This window comes from Vicia villosa, linkage group LG3 (genome assembly GCF_029867415.1).
Source record: "Vicia villosa cultivar HV-30 ecotype Madison, WI linkage group LG3, Vvil1.0, whole genome shotgun sequence".
Taxonomy (NCBI): domain Eukaryota; kingdom Viridiplantae; phylum Streptophyta; class Magnoliopsida; order Fabales; family Fabaceae; genus Vicia; species Vicia villosa.
The window spans coordinates 95,398,646-95,421,871 of NC_081182.1; the positions used below are offsets into that span (position 1 = coordinate 95,398,646).

The following is a 23,226-nucleotide window of genomic DNA, read 5'->3' on the forward strand; positions in this document are numbered from 1 at the left end:
TCCTCGAATTCGAAAACTTACCAGAACAGGTGAGGATACAACTCCCGCATCTCTGATTCGAGCTCCCAAGTGGCTTCGTCAGGACGCGACTCCTCCCACAACACCTTCACAAGAGGTATCTCTTTGTTTCTCAACGACTTGCTAGCATACTCCAAGATACGACAAGGTTGCGGTTGGAAGGAAAGATCTGGTTCTACTTCAATCGTATCTGGCAGGATAGGATGAAATGAATCCGGCACAAACTTCCGTAACTGAGACACATGGAAAACGTCATGCAGCCCGGATAGTGAAGGAGGCAACGCTAACTGGTATGCAACTTCACCTATCCGTCTCATGATCTGATATGGTCCTACGTATCTCGGGCTAAGCTTGCGCGTCTTAAACGGTCTTTTCAACCTCAACCTCGGAGTCACCTTCAAAAACACATGATCTCCTACATCAAACTCCAACGGTCTCCTTCGTTTGTCCGCATAACTCTTCTGTCGATCTTGAGCTTGTTTCATCTTATCTCGGATCATCTTAACCTTTTCTGTGGTTTCTTGAATTATCTCCGGTCCAAGGATTCCCTTCTCACCAACTTCAGACCAACACAAAGGTGATCGACACTTTCTCCCATACAAGGCTTCATATGGGGCCATACCGATACTCGCATGATAACTGTTGTTATATGCAAATTCTATCAAAGGTAAGTTATCTTTCCAACTTCCACCAATTTCCAAGATACATGCCCTTAGCATATCCTCAATGGTTTGAATAGTCCTTTCTGTTTGTCCATCTGTCTGGGGGTGGTTAGAAGTGCTCAAATTCAGATCTGTACCCATCTCTTGGTGAAAAGCTTTCCAAAATCGGGAAGTGAACTTCGGATCCCTATCTGACACAATGCTAGATGGTACACCATGCAATCTCACAATCTCCACTACAAAAAGCCTCGCAAGGTGAGAAACCTTGTGAGTTGTCTTAACCGGTAAGAAATGCGCGGACTTAGTCAAACGATCCACTATCACCCATATCGAGTCATGCCCACCTAATACCCGTGGTAGTCCCACAATGAAGTCCATGGATATACTGTCCCATTTCCAAACAGGAATATCCAATGGTTGCAACATACCACCGGGCCTTTGGTGCTCTATCTTCACTTGTTGACAAATCACGCACTGCTCTACATAATCAGCCCCATCTCTCTTCATACCAGGCCACCAAAAATTCCCTTTCAAGTCTTGATACATCTTGGTCGATCCGGGGTGGATGGTGAATTTGCTCTTGTGAGCCTCGTCCAGAATCAACCTCTTTAACTCCGCATCATTTGGCACACACATCCTTCGTCCAAAAAGAATGAGTCCATCAGATGTACGAACGAAATCAGGAAGGTTTGCTTTAGCCTGCAGTTCTACATCATTCCACTGTGCTTGACGGATCTTTTCCCGCAACTCATTCTCAATACACAAATTACTTATCAACACACCTGTTGGTGCCCACTCGAATTGTAAATCCAGATTTCTAAACTTCTCCATAAGGTCAAACTCTAACATCATCAGTTCTGCAACTTTAATCTCCTTTCTACTCAAGGCATCTGCTACCTTATTAGCTTTACCAGGATGGTACTTCAAATCAAAGTCAAAGTCCTTCAAGTACTCCATCCACCTCCTTTGACGCATGTTGAGTTCCTTTTGATCAAAGAGATACTTCAAACTTTTGTGATCACTAAACATCTCAAAGTGAACTCCATACAAATAATGTCGCCACACCTTGAGTGCGAACACAATTGCAGCGAGTTCGAGGTCATGAGTAGGATAATTCTCTTCATGAGATCTCAACTGTCTGGATGCATAAGCTACAACCTGTCCATCTTGCATCAACACTCCACCCAAGCCTTTCTTAGAAGTATCACAGAACACTTCGTAAGATCGGTTTGGATCAGGAATCACCAACACTGGAGCAGTAGTCAATTTCTCCTTGAGTTTCTGAAAACTCTTCTCACATTCCGAATTCCATTCGAATGAAACTTCCTTCCTTGTAAGCCTGGTCAAAGGTAATGCTAGCTTGGAAAAGCCCATAATGAACCTCCGATAGTAACCTGCCAAGCCTAGGAAACTACGGACCTCAGTTGCATTCTTGGGTCGTTCCCAATTTATCACTGCTTCTACCTTTGAAGGGTCTACAGCTACGCCGCCGCCAGATATGACATGTCCAAGAAACTTAACTTCGGACATCCAGAACTCACACTTACTAAACTTCGCAAACAACTGCTTTTCTCTGAGAACCGACAACACAATCCTCAAATGCTCCATGTGCTCTTCGATAGTCCGAGAGTATATCAATATGTCGTCTATAAAGATTACCACGAACTGATCCAAATATGGTTGAAACACCCGGTTCATGTAATCCATAAAGACAGCAGGAGCATTGGTTACCCCGAATGGCATAACCAAGAACTCATAATGACCGTATCTCGTCCTAAAAGCGGTCTTAGATACATCCGAACTCTTAACCCGAATCTGATGATATCCCGACCTGAGGTCAATCTTCGAGAACACACTGGCTCCTTTCAATTGATCTAGAAGGTCATCAATCCGCGGTAGAGGGTACTTGTTCTTTATAGTTACCTTGTTCAGCTGACGATAGTCGATGCACAAACGCATACTACCATCCTTCTTCTTCACTAACAAGACTGGAGCTCCCCATGGAGAAACACTAGGACGAATGAAGTGTTTCGCCAACAACTCTTCTAGCTGACTCTTCAACTCTCTTAGCTCTGCAGGAGACATCCTATAAGGGGCGATCGAAACTGGAGCGGTACCCGGAACAAGATCAATAGAGAATTCAACTTCCCTTTCCGGCGGAAGAGAAGTAACATCCTCAGGAAATACATCGGAAAATTCACACACAACCGGAATCTCCAATACACTCTTCTTGTCCTTGGAGTCCGACGTAAGAACCAAAAGGAAAGACTTCTCTTGAGCAAAAAGGTAATTGATCATGTTAACTGTACCTTCAAGAAGATGTTCAATGGCATCGGTTGGTGTAGTCTCCTCAGCAGGAATGAAGATAGCCTTCTCTTTACAACCGATGTACACTGAGTTAGCTGACAACCAGTCCATACCAAGTACTACATCAATCTTCTTAAGAGGTAGACAAATGAGATCAATTACGAACCTACGACCATTGAAGGTAATAGAACACTCCTTGCAAATTTCTCGAGCTTCTACTACATCTTCCGTAGCCGACGAGATAATCATAGGATTAGGAAGAAGACTCGTCTCAAAACCAAGCCTCCGCACACAAGGATAAGAAATAAAAGAATGTGTTGCTCCACAATCAACTAGCACAAACAAGGGCTGATCATTAACATAACACGTACCAGCAACAAGATTAGTGTTTCCTTGGGCCTTCCTAGCGTCCAAGGTGTAAACACGACCTCTAGTCTTCTCGGGAGCATTCGGGGCAGTACAATCCCTCGCGTAATGCCCTGGCTGGTCACAACGGTAACATCTCCCAGAGTCTAGCTTGCAATTCCCAAAGTGATTTCCTTTGCATCTAACACAGCGGGGAGGCTGAGTAGAACGATCTCCATAAACCTGCTTCTTCATGGCTGGAGAATTGCGGGGTCTCAAATGCTGCCCCGACCTTCCTTGTTCCCTACGAATCGGCTTATTCTGTCCTCTTTCATCTTGGACTCTCTTCAATGTGTTCTCGGCAACATAGCATTGCCTCAAACACTCAGCATAGGTGGTAAACTCCCTTTGAGACACACTGTGCACAATGTCAGCATTCAGCCCCATGAGGAACTGATCAATCTTCCACAACTCATCTGGTGCATAAGCCGCTTGTCTGGAATAGGCAGCCATGTCCTCAAACTTCTCAGCATATTCAGATACCGACATGTTGCCTTGCTTGAAAGATTGAAATTCACGCTCCTTCAAAGCACGCACACTGTTGGGATAGTACTTCTCCAAGAAAGCTGTCTTGAAATGTTGCCAATCCTTTGGAATCCCCCGGTTAGTGAAATACGTAGACTCCGTATTCCACCATCTACCTGCTGGCCCCTTCATTTTCTGAGCAGCAAAGATCACCTTCTCTTCCTCTGTGCACTGAATAGCCTGGAATATCATCTCCATAGCATATAGCCAGTCATGAGCAATCACGGGATCTAAGCCACCCAAGAACTCTGGCGGATCCATCCGAAAGAAGGCACGAAAATCAGGCCCTGCTGCAGCCTGAGGAGTAGGAGCAGGAGCGGTTGGTTGTTGCCCTTGCATGCCTTGCATCATCTGCATCATCATCTGATTCTGTTGTTGCATCTGTTGCATTATCTGCACCCAAGGCACACCCGCATTCTCAGTTTCAGGCTCAGTCTCCACATTCCTTGTTCTGGGCCTTCCGGGACCTCTGCGTTGTTCAGCCATCTTCCTGTTTGTCCTACACACGGAATCAAGTTGATCAGGCTTAATGCCATAAGTAAGACATAAGGAATCATGCCGACACTACACATATGAGGCAGAATTATGCTAACTTATGATGTTTCGTGGCAAAGCCGAGAATCGACCTGCTCTGATACCAACTGTAACACCCCATACATACATTGCCTAGGATATACGTATATGGCATTAAAATGGTACTCGAAAATCATAAACATAAGCAGCGGAATAGATAATGTATAAGTACAAGTACAAAAGCCCAAACTGTCGTGGCCAAAATACATGAGTTCCAACTGGTACAAATACATATCCATAGTACAAAAGATGGAGATACAAAAGATCATAAACTACGACAGAACACATCGCCAAGAAACATCTACTCGAAGCTAAGTCATCTTACCCTTGCCTCGATCCTGCCTCGAACCACCTGTAAAAAGAATAATTGGAATGGGGTGAGATTACTAAATCTCAGTGAGTCTCCCTATCTTACGGGTTCACTCAGTTCTACAGGGAACATGCAATCAACGAATTCACCGAGAATCCAGGTTACCTCACGGCTAGGTACAAGTACAAACAAGGTACACCATCATTGGAAGTCCCATGACTTATCCAATATGGCCACAAAGATAATCACATAGTCAAAACCACCGTATGCAAACCCGTACCCATGTACGAGGAATCCAGGAGTAAGTTACAGCCCGCTCATTAGGCTACGCAATCCACACCCTCGGCGAGTTACTCCCGTACATCGCATCAAGAGACTTGCACATGCACACCGCAAGACAAATCGGATTTACTTCCTAAATGGATTCCATCCGAGATGAGTTACAGCCGCGACATTGCCTAAATGGCGTCCGACCCCATCATTGTCTATACGCCGATGTGTTAACGGCTAGTGCAAATACGCCATCTTGACAATACGAGCCCACCGGGCGAAAGCCTAGTGACCTTGCCTACGTGGCATCACTAGAGGTGAATCGAAGGTAATATTGCCTACATGGCATTACCTCTCCACCATACCAAGCACGCAGATGTGTTAACAGCTAGTGGAGAAACGCCCTATAAGACCTCCACATGCACATCGCAATGATAGCTCAGGTGTGTAGAACATACCGAGAACGCCAATGTGTTAACGGCTAGTGGAGAAACGCCCTTGAAGACCTCCACATGCACATCGCAACGGTATTAAGTGTTCTAAGCGATTTACCCCCTAATAGCCTAGGCCCACTCCGATTCAAGCATACCACAACACAATCAAGCCACACTGGCAAAGCGTCTCCGAACGTTCAACCGGAACGAACGAGAATAACAATGATCACATCATAACACAATCAACAATTGCATATCTCAAATATACATGCATACAAGCAAGATGGTGATCATATCATAGTCTCATACACTTAAAACAAGTACTGGCATATCATACAGGTCATAAGAGGCCTTCGATTCCGATACGAAACGAAACTGCACTCAAATGGGAGAAATATCAATTCTGTACCAGACTAGTTCGCTACAGCGAACTTCTGTTCGCTACAGCGAACTCAAACAGAAGCTAAACTTCTTCAAACCCAGGTCAGTTCGCTACAGCGAACTCCAGCGAAGCCCCGATTCGCTACAGCGAAGGAAAGTTCGCTACAGCGAATAAATCAATTCAGCTCCCAGGTTTATTCGCTACACCGTTCGCTACAGCGAATCATTCGCTACAGCGAATGAAAGTTCGCTGCAGCGAACTCTGCAAAACAGCAAAAACGCAGAAACGCATTTGGGGTCCCCAAACCCCAAAATTTCACATGCAATCATTCTAGATGGAGTAATAAGACATGGTAAAGGTACATACACGAATTACTACTAGAATAGAGTCTAAAACATGCATGAATAAGGATTATAGAACACATACTCTCAATCCCTTAATCCCTCACATTTACACAAACCCCAAAAATGTTTTCCCCAAAGTCTCTATCTATGAGACTCACCTGATTAAGCTGGGGAAGAAGCTGCGAAAAATCAGAAGAAGATGGTTGAATCAAGGATGCATGCAAGGTTGTTGATGAATTTGGAAATGGGTTCTCTTCTCTTTTCCTTCTTGTTTCACGTTCTCCCTCTTCTAGTCTCCACAAAATTCTGTTTTTGTTCCAAGGACAAGAAATGAACTCAGCCAAACAACCCCTTAAGAAATTTATGTCTAGTGCAATGACTTAAGTGCCCTTCAACTAAACTCCAATTACTAAGGTGCCACTTAGTCACATTCCAACTATCTATAATTTCCACACATATATATATATAATCTCTTAAAATAAAATTGGGACATTACAGCGGTGGAAGCTGCCAACAAGAACATCAAGAAAATCATACAAAAAATGACAGTAACCTACAAAGACTGGCATGAGATGTTACCTTTTGCTCTTCATGGTTATCACACATCTGCGCGTACTTCAACAGGGGCAACTCCATTCTCCTTAGTCTATGGTATGGAGGCAGTTCTTCCAATTGAAATTCAGATTCCTTCCCTAAGGATTATGAAAGAAGCCAATCTAGACGAAGACGATTGGATTCAAACACGGTTGGACCAGATAAACTTGATTGATGAGAAAAGGCTCGCAGCTATTTGTCATGGTCAGCTATACCAAAAGCGTATGATCAAAGCCTTCAACAAAAAAGTCAAAAGTCAAGCATACCAAACTGGTGGCTTGGTTGTCAAACGCATCATCTTACCACAAGGTGATCCCAGAGGCAAATGGACTCCCACCTACGAGGGACCATTCATAATCAAGAAAATATTCTCCGGCGGCGCCATGTTGCTTACCACCATGGATGGCGAGGATTTCCCACATCCTGTGAATGCTGACATAGTCAAAAAATACTTCTCTTAAAAACAAAAAAAACAGCTCGCTAAGTTAAAAACCTGAAAGGGCAACTTAGGCAAAAATGAGCGTCTCGGTGGATTGAAAACCCGAAAGGGCGATCCAGGCAAAAATTAGAGACTAAACAAATACTATCCCGGTAGGCTGAAAACCTGAAAGGGCAACCTAGGCAAAAGTTAGGGAATGAAGCATACAACTGTGTTCCGTTCAGCTGCCTACTCACCATCAAGATTCAACACCTCAAAGACACCGATCAGTCCAATCACTTTCTTCCAACAAGTGAGGGATGAGATGCTCGAAGACAGATTGGCAATAGCAGAGTTGAGACTTGACTGGATCGTTTTCACATAGCTATTTATCTTTATAAATATTTTCCAAAACTTTCTGACAATTTCCTACTTCTAGGATTGTTGTCTCCCTGTGCTAACCAGCCTGTCATGGCTCTTTTTCAAAAATCAATGCAGCTTAGGCTCAAAAATCGCTATTTTCAATTTTTCTGTTTTAAATACGTAAGCGTCCCAATGATAATTTTGAATGAACATGTGCATTTGAATATGATTGATGTTTACCAGGAAAAACAAGAATAGCATTCAGGAAATGTCCTAATTATCTGGACATCATTCCATCAGAAGAAAATCCCCAAGAGGAGCGCCTTTCTCAAAAAGATTTTCTCTTCAAAAGAAGTCTTATCCCCCAGCAGGGTTGTTCCAGATTACTATCTTCAGAAGGTGTGATCCCCGCACCCGGACTTGGTCAGATAGTGCATCGGAGGATTATGCATCTTCCTCATTCCCATTTGAAAGGGCATCAGAACTTCCAGCTACCTTTCATTCTCAAGAGATATTCAAAGATCCTTCAACAGAATACCAGGGTTCTCAAAGAATTTCCCCAGCCAAGGGTACTCAAACAAGACAAAAGATCATCAACGATCACAATATAGTCATATCCAGATGACTGGCGGAAATTTATTTTCCCAAATAGAAGCTTGACATCACATTCATACATCACACATTCACATTCATATTCACATTCACATTCATATTCACATTCACATTCATACATCACATATTCACATTCATAATCATATTCATACATCATGCATCATGCGCATATTCATACGCATATTCATACACAACATCACATGCATATTTCTCCGGGAATATCTCACATTGCATGCATATTGCATATCACTAACTTGATTTTTCAGGTAGACGGATATCTTCAACAAAGATGTTCTCAATCACATGCAGTGTTCACCTGAATTCCATGAACGGTTCTCTCAGATATAATCAAGCCGAAGATTCATTCTGATCACTAACCAACTCAAAAACAAGCATCACAGATCTAAAGTTGATACCTCAGACAGTTCCAGAACGATCTAGCATTGCAGATCTAAAGTCGATACCTCAGACGGTTCCAGAACGATCTAGCATCAAAGATCTAAAGCGATACCTCAGACGGTTCCAGAACGATCTAGCATCAAAGATCTAAAAGCGATACCTCAGACGGTTCACAAAGATCAACTTTCAAAATCTAAAGCGGAAAAACTTTGGGCAAGTTCCGTAACGATTATCCTCCTAGACTTAAAGCGGTAACCTTGGACGGTTCCGAAACAGTCAACACAAAGACTTTCAAATCCTTCATCAAGATATAATCAATGGATTCATTCTGATGAACAAACCATCAACACATTTACCAGGTGGCATCTGAAAGCCCATCTCAGGTAATGTTTCAATCTGCCAACAACATTTCGCAGACGACATTCAAATGCAACTTCCAACATCTCTTCTGATCAAGGTAAGTGCAATTTTTCAGGGCATCTAAATATTCAATCATCTTCTACCTTCAGATTTCAGACAATCTCTTCAGGTTTAAGAAGATTGAATAGGGGCAACTGTTATACCCCAAAATTTGCCCGCATTATTTTTCAAGAAAACTCCAATCTGAAAATTAAGAGTCTCATATAATCATGGATTTTTATTTCAACAAATATCCTGACATATGAAACACTTAGTTTTTAGAATTTTTCTTATACAGTAATTTGGCTTGCAGTTGAATTTATTCTTACGCAAACGCCAAATACTGTTTATTACTTCACACATGCTATTTATTTATTTACAGATAAATAGTACTGACACAATTGGTACAGAGTTAAATCTTTTTGCAGGCGCAGAATCAGGAAACTCAGAATGTACTGGTAACAAGTAGATTATTATTATCTTTTGTTTCCCACTAATTTTTTTACTATATTCCATTATTTTCAAAAATCTTTCCAAATCTCTTTTTCAAAAAATCAAATCCTAACTTTATTCTCCACATCTCTCTTTTTCCCAACACTATCATACACTTTCTTTCAAAACTTACTTCCATTCAAATTTTCCTTTTGTACGGAATCACATCATCCCCCAACGTCTCTATCCTTCTTTCCACTCTATAAATACCTCCCATTTTCTTCCATAAAATCTCACATCAAATTCTAACTCATCTTTCAAATTCCTACCTCATATCTATTTTCTCTTCTTCCCTGACAAGAATGGCAAAGTGGATAGAGACACTGTCTCTTACAGTCATCACCATTGCTACGGTGATCATGACTTTCTTCTGCCTGCATAGTCCTGAAGAGTGTGGACCTGCAATGGTTGCACTCCCAATCATCTACATGTTATTGTTCATAGCATGGGTTATCAATCGTCATTCTTAAAATTTGCCGTATTTCTTATTTCTTAAATGTACCGTTTATTCGTCGTACTGTTCAATATAGTATGTAATATTTGTACTGTCAGTATTAAATGTTGTACTATTTGTCATAATATTGCTTAAATTACTCAGATAATATTTTATGTGTTTTCTGCCAGTCAAATATTCATTTTTCTGTGCATTAAATGATTTTCAGGGTTATTATCGGTAATTTTGCCCGCATACAGTAAATATTAGTTATTTATTATGTCTGTGTTTTTCTAACAAGTCATGTAAATAAACTTTCATTTTTCACATAAAACAAAAAAAAGCAAAAACAACAAAAAAAGAAAATTAACTTTGACCGTTGATTTTTCACTCTAACTGCTACATCAATACCTGGACAGTCAGTTGACAGCCAAACTGCTGGCAGTACAATTCTCAGTGTTTTGTACCATCAATCAAATCAATCTTTCACAATTCAAAATTCCAAGATTTTTGTTCTAGAAGTTTTCTGAATATCACGCGATTAGCAGAGACTCAACACTGCACAAAAATTAGGTACGCTTAACTGTCTCCTACATAAACAGTCCCTGACTAGGGTTTTCTTGTTTTTACAGGAGAAACAAGTTTTTGAGAGCTCAAATGGATTTCATACACAAACATATATCTCAAAGTACCATCATACAAATTTTCAAACTTCAATTCACTCAGACGCACCGTCAGCAGCTCAAACAGTCAACAGACGACCCGTTTGACCAAAAAAAGTCAACAGACAGTCAAAAATGAAATTTTTTGTCAAAGTCCATATTTTGTCAAAGGATTCATCATTTGATCATTGGATGATCATAATTCATCAAGGAAAGATCAAAAATCAACAAAACCCTAAGATTCAAAATTAGGGTTTTTGCCTGAAAAGTCAACTCAACTTTGACTGATCATAACTCTCTCATCCTTCATCCAAAAAATTCAAACCAAAGCTCATTTTGAAGGAAATTCAATTATCTTTCAAATGCCATTGATCCCATGGTCATTGGATTCACCATTTGAAAAATATGATCAAAGACATTACAGGTCATTTTCAAAGTCAACAAAAAGACACTTTTTTCAAAAGGACACACAAGGAGCTTCAAAAATCATTTTGACATGAGACCAAAGGCATTGGTTAGAGGACTCTTTGAGGTTTCCAAAAAGTGCAAGATCTCCTTCATATGACAAAAATTGAGGGATTTACACCTTGTTGAAGTTGGCTAAATTTTGGAAAATGCATGAAACCAACATTGCTCAAAAATGCATTTTTTCCAAAAGGGGCCAAGTTTTTATGGTTCAAACATCTTTGCCATGTTATTATGGGCCTCCCACGACCAAGACTAAGCCCACACCATTTTTATTCATTTTTTGCTTGATTTTATCTTATTTTAAGATTAAAATTAAAAGGAAAATGGATGGATAAATGGTAGCTTAACTTCCAAGCATGACTCACCCAAGGAATCTTCATCTTTCTGCAGAGAATTGAAGAGCAAGGCAGGTGCATTGAAGGCAAGAAGACTTGGTCAATAATTCAAAGCTTTTTAATATAAAAAATGCAAGAATTCCACAAAGGCAACTAAGATGCTTCTTAGCTTCAATTCTAAGCACTCAATGCTTATATATAGACTATCATACTTCAGTAACATAGAGAGGACGAATTCAGTAGCATTCATAAGCATATAGCACTCTTGTAACAACTTGTAATTTTCAAAGAAACTTGGAATTCGAATTTTAAGTTTCAGTCCATTTCAATACAAAATAAATATTCAAACACCTTCCTTGAACATCAATAAACGTATCCCAATCAATTGCAAGCCTTGAAGCTCACTAAATCGAGCTATACAGGTCATAATTTGTTCGAACCTAAATCAACTTGTATCTGGTTATTCACACATGCTTAGCAAAATGTAGACATATAATTAAGTTTGGTTTGAGGTGTAGATCATTTCTGGAAACTTAATTGGAGTTTGAACACGTATACACGAAACTACCATTTTAGGGTTCTTCATCTCAAAATTAGGGCTTTCTGAAATAGGCAAAATTAGAGGTTCTAAGTAGTACCATTAGGTTCGTATGGATCAGACGAGTTGAATGGTACCATCGCGCCAAATTTCTTTGCACGTTTACCCCTATTCGTTATTTTGCAGGTCTGAAGCTCATCAATTACAGCGCTCTTTCATAAAAGCGCTGTAAAAGGCCCTAGCGAGAGGTTGAAGATGATGAGGTGTCCCCACCTCATTGGACAGCCAGCGCGCGTACTTTTTAAAATTTCCTCTAATTTTGTGCTTTGCAGGTGTACTGATCACCACGTGCCTCAATTTCTGGACCATCTGATCTCATTTAATGAATCATCCTACGCGCCAGATCAAACAATCCTTATCATGGACCCTCAATCCAACCACACATGATCAGTATCCTTTTATTTTCCATTTTATTTTAATTTCTTTGTTAAATTAATTAAAAATAGTTTTAAAAATCCAAAAAATACACAAAAAATATTTTTAGACTTCTAAAATAATATATTATTTTCTGAAATAAAAATATTTTATTTTTCTTCAAAATTTCAATATTTTGCATAATTAATTAGTATATATTTATATATTTGCTTTTTAATTATTCTAACCAATCAAAAAATCATAAAAAAAATTGTTCTTCATGTTAAATATTGTTTATATATTATAAACTAATTTTCTACATATTTTGAATAATTTTCTCTTTAAGTTTTAATTATTTGTATAATTATTTGCATAATTATGTTTTAATTAACTTAAATCAATTTCAAATCAATTCCAAAAATTCCAAAAAAAATTAGTTTTGTTTTAAAATTAATTAACAAATATTTTGTACATATTTTAAACTTAATTTCTAGGTTTAAATCTATTTTCATCTTTTTTCTTCATTTTAATTTAATTAATCATGCATTAATTATAATTAAAATCAATCATAAAAAATCCAAAAAACATGCCTTTTATTTTTCTTGCAATTTAAATTCCTAGATAAATGTATAGGATGTCAAATTCATGTAAATAGGCTAGTTTACATTTCCTGCACAATCGATGTAATAGCGTAGATTTACTTTCCGCACTTTACATTTCCGCATTTTAATTTCCCGCACATATAAACTGCGTGTATGTCAAAGATAAAATTGAACCGTTAGATCACTAACTCCAAAAGATAAAATATCTGAATTCAAACACAAATCACATTTGCACCTCTTAAGGTAATCCCTTCTCATTCTTTTCAAAATCAAAGTCAAAATTCTACTGTTTCGAGTACAAAATCGAACCTTTTGTTTGTATCCGGTGAAAGGATAGATTTTTAAAGGAAATAAGGATAAAGACCTTACAACTCAGGGTAGACCTCCTAGTTTGCTTGCTCAAATCAAAACAAACAAAATTCTCATACACTGTTGTTTTTCAAAACAAAACTTTCAAAAAAGACAATACTTTGTATACATCCAAACACGGATTATTACAAAGTTAACGTTCTTTTCAAAAACATCTTTCGAAAGATAAACAAGCATTTTGTATACATCCACACACGGATCATTACAAAATTCAATTTACAAAGGTATTTGAAACCACATATGAGCATTCTAAAGCAATTGAAAAGTGATCGAAAAACAAGTGAGCTAAGCAAACTTAAGAGCCCATGGATAACCATGGATACAAAGGGTGCTAACACCTTCCCTTTGTATAACCTACCCCCTTACCCAGAATTTCTTAAAGGTCTTTTTTCTGTTTCTTTTATAAACCTTTCCTTAATTGGATAAAATAAAAGGTCGGTGGCGACTCTGTGAATTTTCAAAAATGCGAAAGCATTAAGCGATAAAAAAGAGTCAGTTCACGTATCTCTACAGATGAGAGGTATGGCCCGGATTAAAAAACGGAGGTCCACACATAGTATAGTCTTTTTAAGCTGTTTAAGTAATTTTGTTTGTTTTTGCAAGTTTTATCCGTTTGTTAGTTTTCGAGTTTATTTTCCCATTTTATGCGTTGGTTGGGTTGTTTAATGGTATTTCAGATCTAGGAGATTCTTCATGCGATCCAGTGCAAGAAATGTCGGAGGTAAAGAGCAAGATAAAGAAGAAAGAATGAAATCAGTGGTGCAACACGGGCGCCCGTGTTGAGTAACACGACCCGTGTTGCTGGGCATGCAAGGAAGTAGAAAAAGTGGAAAAGCAGTGATGCAACACGGGCACCCGTGTTGCCTAACACGACCCGTGTTGCTGCTGCTGAGCGCAAGTTTGTTTTTAAGGGATCCAGAGGACCAACACGGGCACCCTTGTTGCCCAACACGACCCGTGTTGGCTTGTTACGCAGATTTTCTTGTTTTTATGATTTTAACTCAAAAAGTGATCCAGAAGGGCGTTTTGGTACTTTCCGACTTAAAAAGAAGGGTTTGCATTATATAGTGAAGGATGGAGAAGAGAAGCGGTATCTTTACACAACCAAAGGAATTGAATCTGAAGCAGAGCAACGTATGAGATTATTGGAGAAGAGAGATCATTCATGAGCAAGAGCAATTGAAGATCACAAATTCCCCAATTATCTGTAATGTTTAACTTTGATATTTTTGAATTTCTTTTGAACAATATGAGTAGCTAAACCCCCCAATGCTAGGGGGTGCCCCTGATTTGGTTTGTAATGACTTTGATATTCTGATTTGATCGACTTCATGTTTATGTTATTCAATTCGATTTTATACTGTTTTTAATGCCTTCTTTATCGGACCAATAAAGATTGTTCTATGATTAACAATTTGCCGGCTCGCAATTGTTAAGGTTTGTATTAAATTGAACCATAGTAGATATCAACTAGGACTAGGGATACCCTATGGTCACTAAGAACTCTTGATAGAAAACAAGCTTGGTTTTATCTGTTATCTCTAAGGACTTAGGTTTATAGATGAAAAACCAAAGGTTTGCCCAATAAGGATTTAGGGGCAAACACTCTAAAGATTTAGTAACTGAATATCATGAACTTGTTGAAAAGATCTCAAATAAGGATTCAGGGTTATTACAGAGCAAATTACACACCTTCCCTTGGCATTTACTCATATTAGTGAAAAAGGCTTAAATTTACTTTCTGCTATTTTTATTTTAAATTTAGAAATTATAACTCAATCAAAAACACCAGTTGACTTTTTATTTAATTATATAATTATAAAACTTATATTCCAACGCAGTCCTCGAGATCGATACTTGGTTTTTAACCTTTTATTACTACTTCGTAAAAATAGTACACTTGCTATTTTTCCGATCAACGGTTACAGAACCTCGGTACGCACATCCACAGGGGCAACACCATTCTCCTTGGTGTATGGTATGGAAGCAGTCCTCTCGATCGAAGTGGAGATTCCTTCATTAAGGGTCCTGGCTGACACAAAGTTAGAAGAATCGGAATGGGTAAAAACTCGTTTTGATCAGCTTAATCTCGTTGAAGAAAAGCGACTGGCGGCTTTGTGTCACGGGCAACTCTATCAGAAAAGGATGAAAAAGGCGTTCGACAAAAAGGTCCGTCCTCGAACTTACAAAGAAGGTGATGTTGTCCTCAAGAAAATTCTACTACCTCGACTTGACGCCCGTGGAAAGTGGACACCTAACTACGAAGGTCCATATGTTGTAAAAACGGTATTCTCAGGAGGAGCATTAGTTCTCACTACAATGGATGGGGATGAGCTACCGCACCCAATCAACTCTGATGCGGTCAAGAAGTATTACACCTAGCAAAGGTAGGATTACATGCTATAAGCCGAAGGCAAACTACGAAGGATAAGGATTTGTGCAATCATCTACTTCTAAGGTCAAAGGATTACTGGGACCCTCGATAACAAAGGAGCAACAGCAGTATTAATATTATTTCTATTTGTCATTTTCTTTTCTCGCATTTTTGTACATTCGCCTATTCAAGGCAATATCAATAAAAGTCTTATTTTCTTGCATACTACGCTTTCTCTCTCATTTCAATACCATTTGCAAAGGGTAAATTATTTTCATAAACCTTAACTTGGATTTAATATGGGAAACTTACAAACTTTCAATACAAAAGCAATAGGATAAAACTACGAAATCTCCGGAAGGCTACATACGCCCTACGATGCGATCATTCTAGTCTACCACAATTCTCTTACCAGGGATGCTATCAATGGGTCATTCAAATACAATCCAAATTAGGATTCACAAACAGTTCGAAGGGGTTAAACAAATTCAATGGGTGATAAGGAGATAAAGGCGTTGGGGTTATCATACATACACATTCGCATACACGCAACATTTACACATGTAAACATTCATACATCTACATTATACAAACAACAGGGTCATATGCATACGCATTTACAAAACAATCTTCTATACAGGTAAACTTGTCCGAACCAGGGCAAGTGATCCTATTGGTGCAGGTAAGCTTGTCCGAACCAGGGCAAGAAACTCCTATTGGTGCAGGTGAACTTGTCCGAACCAAGGCAAGTGATCCTAATGGTGCAGGCAAGCTTGTCAGAACTATAACAAGCAATCCTATTGGTGCAGGTGAACTCGTCCGAACCAGGGCAAGTGATCCTAATGGTGCAGTTGAAATTTGTCCGAACCAGGGCAAGTGATCCTAATGGTGCAGGTGAAATTTGTCCGAATCAGGGCAAATGATCCAAATGGTGCAGGTGAAATTTGTCCGAATCAGGGCAAATAATCCTAATGGTGCAGGTAAGCTTGTCAGAACTATGATAAGTGATCCTATTGGTGCAGGTGAAATTTGTCCGAATCAGGGCAAATAATCCTAATGGTGCAGGTGAGCTTGTTAGGACTATGACAAGTAATCCTATTGGTGCAGGTGAACTCGTCCGAACCAGGGCAAGTGATCCTAATGGTGCAGGTGAAATTTGTCCGAATCAGGGCAAATAATCCTAATGGTGCAGGTGAGCTTGTCAGAACTATGACAAATGATCCAATTGGTGCAGGTGAGCTTGCTAGAGTCATAACAAGTGATCCTTTTGGGGTTTCACAAACTACGAGAACTTACTAGAACCATAGTAAGTGGGGTTCACAAATTGCGAAAGCTTGCTAGCGCTATAGCGAGCTAATTACACAACTAACTGCAAGTCCTCGCTATGTAAGACTCAGGCTTTAGCATGACGATTCTTTTTTCTCACACGCAAGCACAAGGTAAACTTTAGGGGTCTTCCATTATTTAATAACTCTTTGATCAGAAAAGCGTGAGACCTGCGTATTCTCACGCCATTCGATCCAAGATAATTAAATAGGGGCAGCTGTCATACCCCAAAATTTACCCGATGCGATTCACAGTTGTAAATTTATTTAAGGGTGTTAAAATTAAGAGTCATGGGGTTTAACATATCCATTGTTAAACCCAACCTCTTTTGAAACCTTTAATCAAATTTAGGTGTAATTAGCAGGTATTTAGGCCCAAATATTTGGCCCATCTATCCCTTGGTTTTTTTATCATCTTTGGACTTTCTATTACATTTTTTACCATTCATTTTTAGGATTATTAATGTTAAATAAATACTATTGCTAATTATTGTTATGATTTTAGTATTAGTATTAATTTAATTATTAAGAGTATTCTAGTTAATATCAAAATTAATTTAATTATTAGTATTCTAGTTAATATTAATATTAATTTAATTATTATTAGTACTTTAGTTAGTATTAGTATTAATTTAATTATTATTAGTATTCTAGTTAATATTTGTATTGTTAGAAATATTATTGTTAATTATTAGTTTCTATTTTAATTTCATTAGTATATTATTATTATTAACTATTCAGATTATTTTTATTAATATTATTAATGTAATTTGTTCAAGTGAGATGGGCCAGTTAATGGATCAGTATTGGGCTAAAATGGGATACAGGGCATTGGACCGGGTTATGGTAGTGAACCAATTTAGTATGGATCAGGGCATTTGGACCAGGTCAACCCAGGACCCAACCCGGTCCTGTTCATCTTCGTCTTCAGCTTCCTCTTGCGCCGCTCCTCCACACCAACGAAACCCTAACGCAATCCAAAACGCCCAGGCCCATGAATCGAATCCAGAAACAAATCAAATAATACAATCAAATCTAATCTTAACAAATCAAAATCATAACTTAATAAAATATTTTATTGAATCAAATCAATTACAATTACAAATCGAATCTGAATCTGAATCAACTAACCTAATAATCTAATCAAATCTTTCTTAAATAAAACTAACCCTAACACTATAAAAGAAAGGAAGAAATCAAAAGAGAGGGATTGGATCTTTTTCTGGAGGAAACCCTAAGAAGCTTGGTCGTTCACCTTCGTCACTATACCTGCAAATCACACACACAGGGAAGGAGATTAGAGGAGAACGAGGAGCTTACACGTACCAACAATCAAGACAAAAGGTACAAACCAAATTCGAACTTAGCTTAGGGTTTTGTTTGATTGCATGTTTGTATGTCGTTTACATTTGAATCTGGGTTTGATAGGGTTTAGATTCGTAGGTTTGGGGTTAGGGTTCTTACTCTATGTTGTTTTCTGGGTTTTTCCATGAAGTTTGGGGTTGGGAGGGATGAAGATCATGAAGATCTTCATCAATCTGGGTTTCTGGGCTGGGGGGAAGGATGAAGGTATGAGTTTCACGGTTGAAACTCAACCGGAAACTGGGTTTTCATGGCAGAGGGGGTGGTGGTCGCTGGGGGTTACGGTGGCCGGAGGTGGTTAGTGGGTTGCTTTCTGGGTTTGTGTTCAAGAGAGGGAGGTGAGCGCGGAGAGAGTAGAAAGAGAGACGAAGGTAGAGAGAGAAAGAAAACAAAAAATGAGAGGGATTTGTTTGAAACATGCAACTTACCCCTTTCCTTGGTCGTCGGATCTACCCCACTTGGCCTACCATGGCCACTTGGCAGCACCATGGAACGTGATTCCATGTGCAACCTTATCATGCATCCTCAACCTCAAACATATGCAGGCCGTCCGTTGTATGTGGACTAAGAACAAGCGGTCGTGACCCTGAGCGCACACCCCAACCCTTGCACCTGCGCAACACTGGATCCAACGGATCCTTAATGTTAATGGGCCAAGCCCTTTGATAATAACACCCCCAAATTGCTATCCCTTAAGTAAAATACACCCCCCTGTATAAAATAAAAATAAAATTAATTAATTAATTTCATAATTTTAATAAATTGTTTAATTGTTTTGTTTATTTAATTTTCTCCTCGATCCGTCTATACCTATTAGTCGCATTGGCGAGAAATAAATTTGATTGAATTAATTTATCTATTAATACTAATTTAACTAATTCTTGTCTAATTCTCTCTTCGACCCGACTAAATCTATTAGTCGCATTGGCGAGAGATGAAATAATAAAACGTAAATAACTAAATTCGTTGTCATGTAATTTCCAAATCTATTGGTTATGAGAGGTAATGATAAAACTCATAATTTAATTTCAAGATTAGAATACACTTTATTTGCTGTTCGTGCCGACCGAATCTATCGGTCAGAATAACCAGCAATACATTATCCAATTCATTAGTTATAATGATCAAATCTATTGATCATCGCACCTAACGAAAACATATCAAACTAGGGTTGTACGCCATAATTAAAACACTTTCATCCTCAAATCACAAATTCAAAACTACGATAGGCCATTCAAAAAGCCTTCAAAACAAATTTCATAATCAATTCTAAGGCGTACAACCCTGTGCCCGAACTACGTTGACTCTGATTCTCCCTAAGGAGATACGTAGGCACTTGGTAACAAGGCGAGTCCCCCTTCCCCAAAATTTCAACTCACTTAAAATCTCACTTTTCGCCCTCTTCACTTCTTTAGCTATAAACCTCCCTAATTTTGCCACAAACCTTCATTTTACAATGCAACCCTTAGGAAAGGGTTGAGGGTGCCTAACACCTTCCCTCAACCTAATTATGATAATCTTACCTGAATCTCTTAACTGCGTAGGGTTTCCTATTCGCCCTGGTAGAATAGGTGGCGACTCTAAATCTTAATTTTTAGGGCAGGTTGCTACAAAATCAAGTCGGTGCTTTGGTCGTTTGATCTTGTTTTGGGCCTTGGAATTAATTATCATAAAAGCAAATTGATTGGTATTAATTCAAGGGGTTCGTTTTTGGAAGGGAGAGATTCAGTTTCTTGGACTTTAAATTTCGAAGTGGATTTTACGGTTGCTTTGTGTTACGCGTTTTATGCTAAAGCTTTTAATCCTTTTGGGCCTCCAAATAAATTTGATGAGGCTTTCGGGCTCGTGTGGAGGGTGGAGGTGCCTTTTAAAATCAAGGTGTTTGGTTGGAGGCTTCTTCTTGATATGCCACCAACCAAGGATCTTTTGGAGCATAGAGGTATTTCTTTTCCGGTAGATAAATTAAAGTGAATTTTTTGTGGAAATGATGTAAAGAATAGGAATCACTCTTTTTTTTTTATTGTGGGGTGGTGAAATTTTTTTGGAGTGCTATAGCTCTTTGGGTAGGTAAAGAGGACACTTTGGAGGATGATTGTTTGTCGAATTTTATGGATTGACATTTGTTCTTCCGAAAGTTAAAAATAGGAAGGTCGATGTTGTTTGGCTCGCTACCACTTGGTCTTTATGGTTGGTTAGGAATGGGGTTTTCTTCCGAGAGGAGAGTTGGAACTTTAACGACACGGTTTGGAACATAAATCTTTTGGTTTGGAAGTGGGCTTTTTGTAGAAAAATTACACATTCATATTTTTGTTTTACGAGTTTTGTAAGTATCCGTTGTTCTTTCTCTCGTAATTGTAATTGGTTGTAATTTTCTCTTTTTGTGTCGGATTTTCCCGTCTCTTTGTGTAATCGGGTTGGAGAACCCTTAGTTCTCCCTTTAATATATCTTGCTTACACAAAAAAAAAACAATCATTAAAGTTTGGTGCAACGAACAATCACCAATATTTTTTGTTGAATATTTTATCTTAAATTTGAATTTGAAACCTCAACTACATATAAAACAAATTAATATATAAATATTTTTTTAAAAGATGTGTTAATTGTGAAAGAATGACTTAGTAGTATATGAAGTTAGTTAGTTGTTCTTACATGTCATAACTTCCTTGTAACCAACTTGTAACTATTTAACAAATTCTAAGAAATTAGTTATAACAATTACTTGCTATCTAAGCAATCTAGAATCTAACATGTTTTATATAAGAATGTGTTGATGTAAAACATCTTTGAATCACCTCTGAAAGTTAATTCAGTGAGATTACAATTGTATTGAGTAAACCGAGAGGGTGATTGAATGGATTAAGAGATTCGAGTTACACGATAGTAGTATGCGTGAACTCAATAGTGAATGTCTTGCTTATCCTTCAGATGGGAGCCCTTATTTATACCTCTGTATTGTACAACTAAAGCCTTTATCAAGCGAATCCTAGAAACCCCCAATAATGGCAATAATCGTAACCTCCGCCGTCCACTTTAAGAAGCATAACGCTTTGTGTAATGGTCCAAGCGTACCCTTGCATCTGTAACCGTCGCAGCTGACTAGAGATAATCGACGACCGAGGTGGTGATTCGATTTCTCATATTCAGTTTGCAGATGATACTTTATTGATGGGGGAGAAAAGTTGGGCTAATGTGAGGGCTCTCAAAGTCGTTTTGTTATTGTTTCAATCCTTATCAAGTTTAACGGTAAATTTTCATAAGAGTATGTTGGTGGGTGTTAATATTCATAATTCTTGATTGCAAGAGGCTTATTCGGTGTTAAATTGTAAGCTTGGTGTTATTCCTTTTGTGTATTTGGGGCTGCCCATTGGCAGTAATCCTTGAAAGTTGAACTTTTGACAACCGGTGTTGGATATCATTAGAAAAAGGCAATAGGGATGGAAGTGTCGTAATCTTTCTTTGGAGGTCGTTTGATTTTGTTGAAATATGTCATGTTCGCTATCCTGGTTTACTTTTTATCCTTCTTCAAAGCTCCCGCATGTATTATTTCTCCGAACGAATCTTTATTTAATAGGTTCTTTTGGGGAGGGTAGGAGGAGAAAAGGAAGATAGTATGGTTTGATTGGGATACTATTTGTTTTAGTCAGGATAATGGTGGGTTGGGAGTAAGAAATTTAAGGGATTTTAATGATGCTTTATTGGGGAAATGGTGTTGGAGGATGTTGGAAGAGAGGGGTAGTTTGTGGTATCAGGTGTTAGCCTCTCGGTATGGTGAGAATGAGGGGCGGTTGAATATAGGGGCAGCAGGGGGGTCTGGGTTGCAGTAGAGTGTGAATAGAATTCGTCAAGGGGTGGGATCAAATGTTAGTAGGTGGATGCGTTATAATATTGAGCGAATAGTTGGTAACGGTGAGAACTCTTTGTTCTGGAGGGATCCTTGGTTGGATGGATGGGTGTTGATGGATAGATTTCGGAGGCTTTTTGACTTGTCGGAGTATAATGAAGCATCAATAGAACATATGTATAATTAAGGGGTGGGGAGTAGGAGGAGAGGCTTGGTGTTAACGGAGGCAGTTGTTTGCATGGGAGGAAAAGTTGGTGGGAGAAGGCATTAGGGTGTTGGAGATGGTGGAATTGCAGGAGGCGTGGAAGATTATTGGGTTTGGCGTCTTCATTCTTTAAATTGTTATAATGTTAGTAGTGTTTATCATTTGTTGAGGAAGACAGAGGATGTTCAGATGTTTGCGGGTTCTCAGGTTTGATGGTCTAAAGCGGCACCTCTCAAGGTGAATCTTTTTATTTGGCGGTTATTTTGTAACAAATTACCGACTAAGGACAATTTGGTGAGACGTAATATTTTATTAGTTGAGAATCAGACATGTTCTAATGATTGTACTCAGGCTGAGAATAGGGATCATATTTTTGCCAGTTGTCCTCATTTTGGTAGAGTTTTGTCGATGCTTGCTGGGTGACTAGGATCCTGGTATGATCTATATGATATTATAGGTATGATCTATATGATATTATCTTTCAATCCAACGGTTGAATTTAAAAAATATTAATTCGAAATGTAGTTATTGAACGAGTGTAACTCGTGGTGTAACTCTTCGGGTGTAATTTGATCCCTCCTCTATCTATATATATATATATATAATGACAATAAAAAATTAGAAGAAAATGTCCAATACCATTTTTAAGGACGTGCAAAGCTGTTTAAGCTATAACAAAACTGGTCTTCATGTGCATATTTTACAATTAACATAGAGGGAAATATGACACCATACAAAAATTTTATGACTCAATTAAAATAACTTCGGCTTCTTACATTTGAGATGACTC

The 23,226-nt window shown here is 38.6% G+C and overlaps 1 protein-coding gene across 1 annotated transcript; it reads right to left on the minus strand.

The window, feature by feature from the left end:
• Positions 1-3,145: 3,145 nt before the first annotated feature.
• LOC131658602 (uncharacterized) lies at positions 3,146-4,265 on the minus strand. Its single transcript, XM_058927879.1, has 2 exons — positions 3,359-4,265; positions 3,146-3,153 (listed from the first exon to the last, which is right to left on the minus strand). The coding sequence occupies exons 1-2, from the start codon at positions 4,263-4,265 to the stop codon at positions 3,146-3,148; spliced, it is 915 nt and encodes a 304-aa protein (XP_058783862.1).
• Positions 4,266-23,226: the final 18,961 nt, after the last annotated feature.

Excerpts from the sequence above, each read along its gene's own strand:
- LOC131658602 (XM_058927879.1), bottom strand. The coding sequence starts at position 4,265 with ATGCAAGGCATGCAAGGGCAACAACCAACCGCTCCTGCTCCTACTCCT.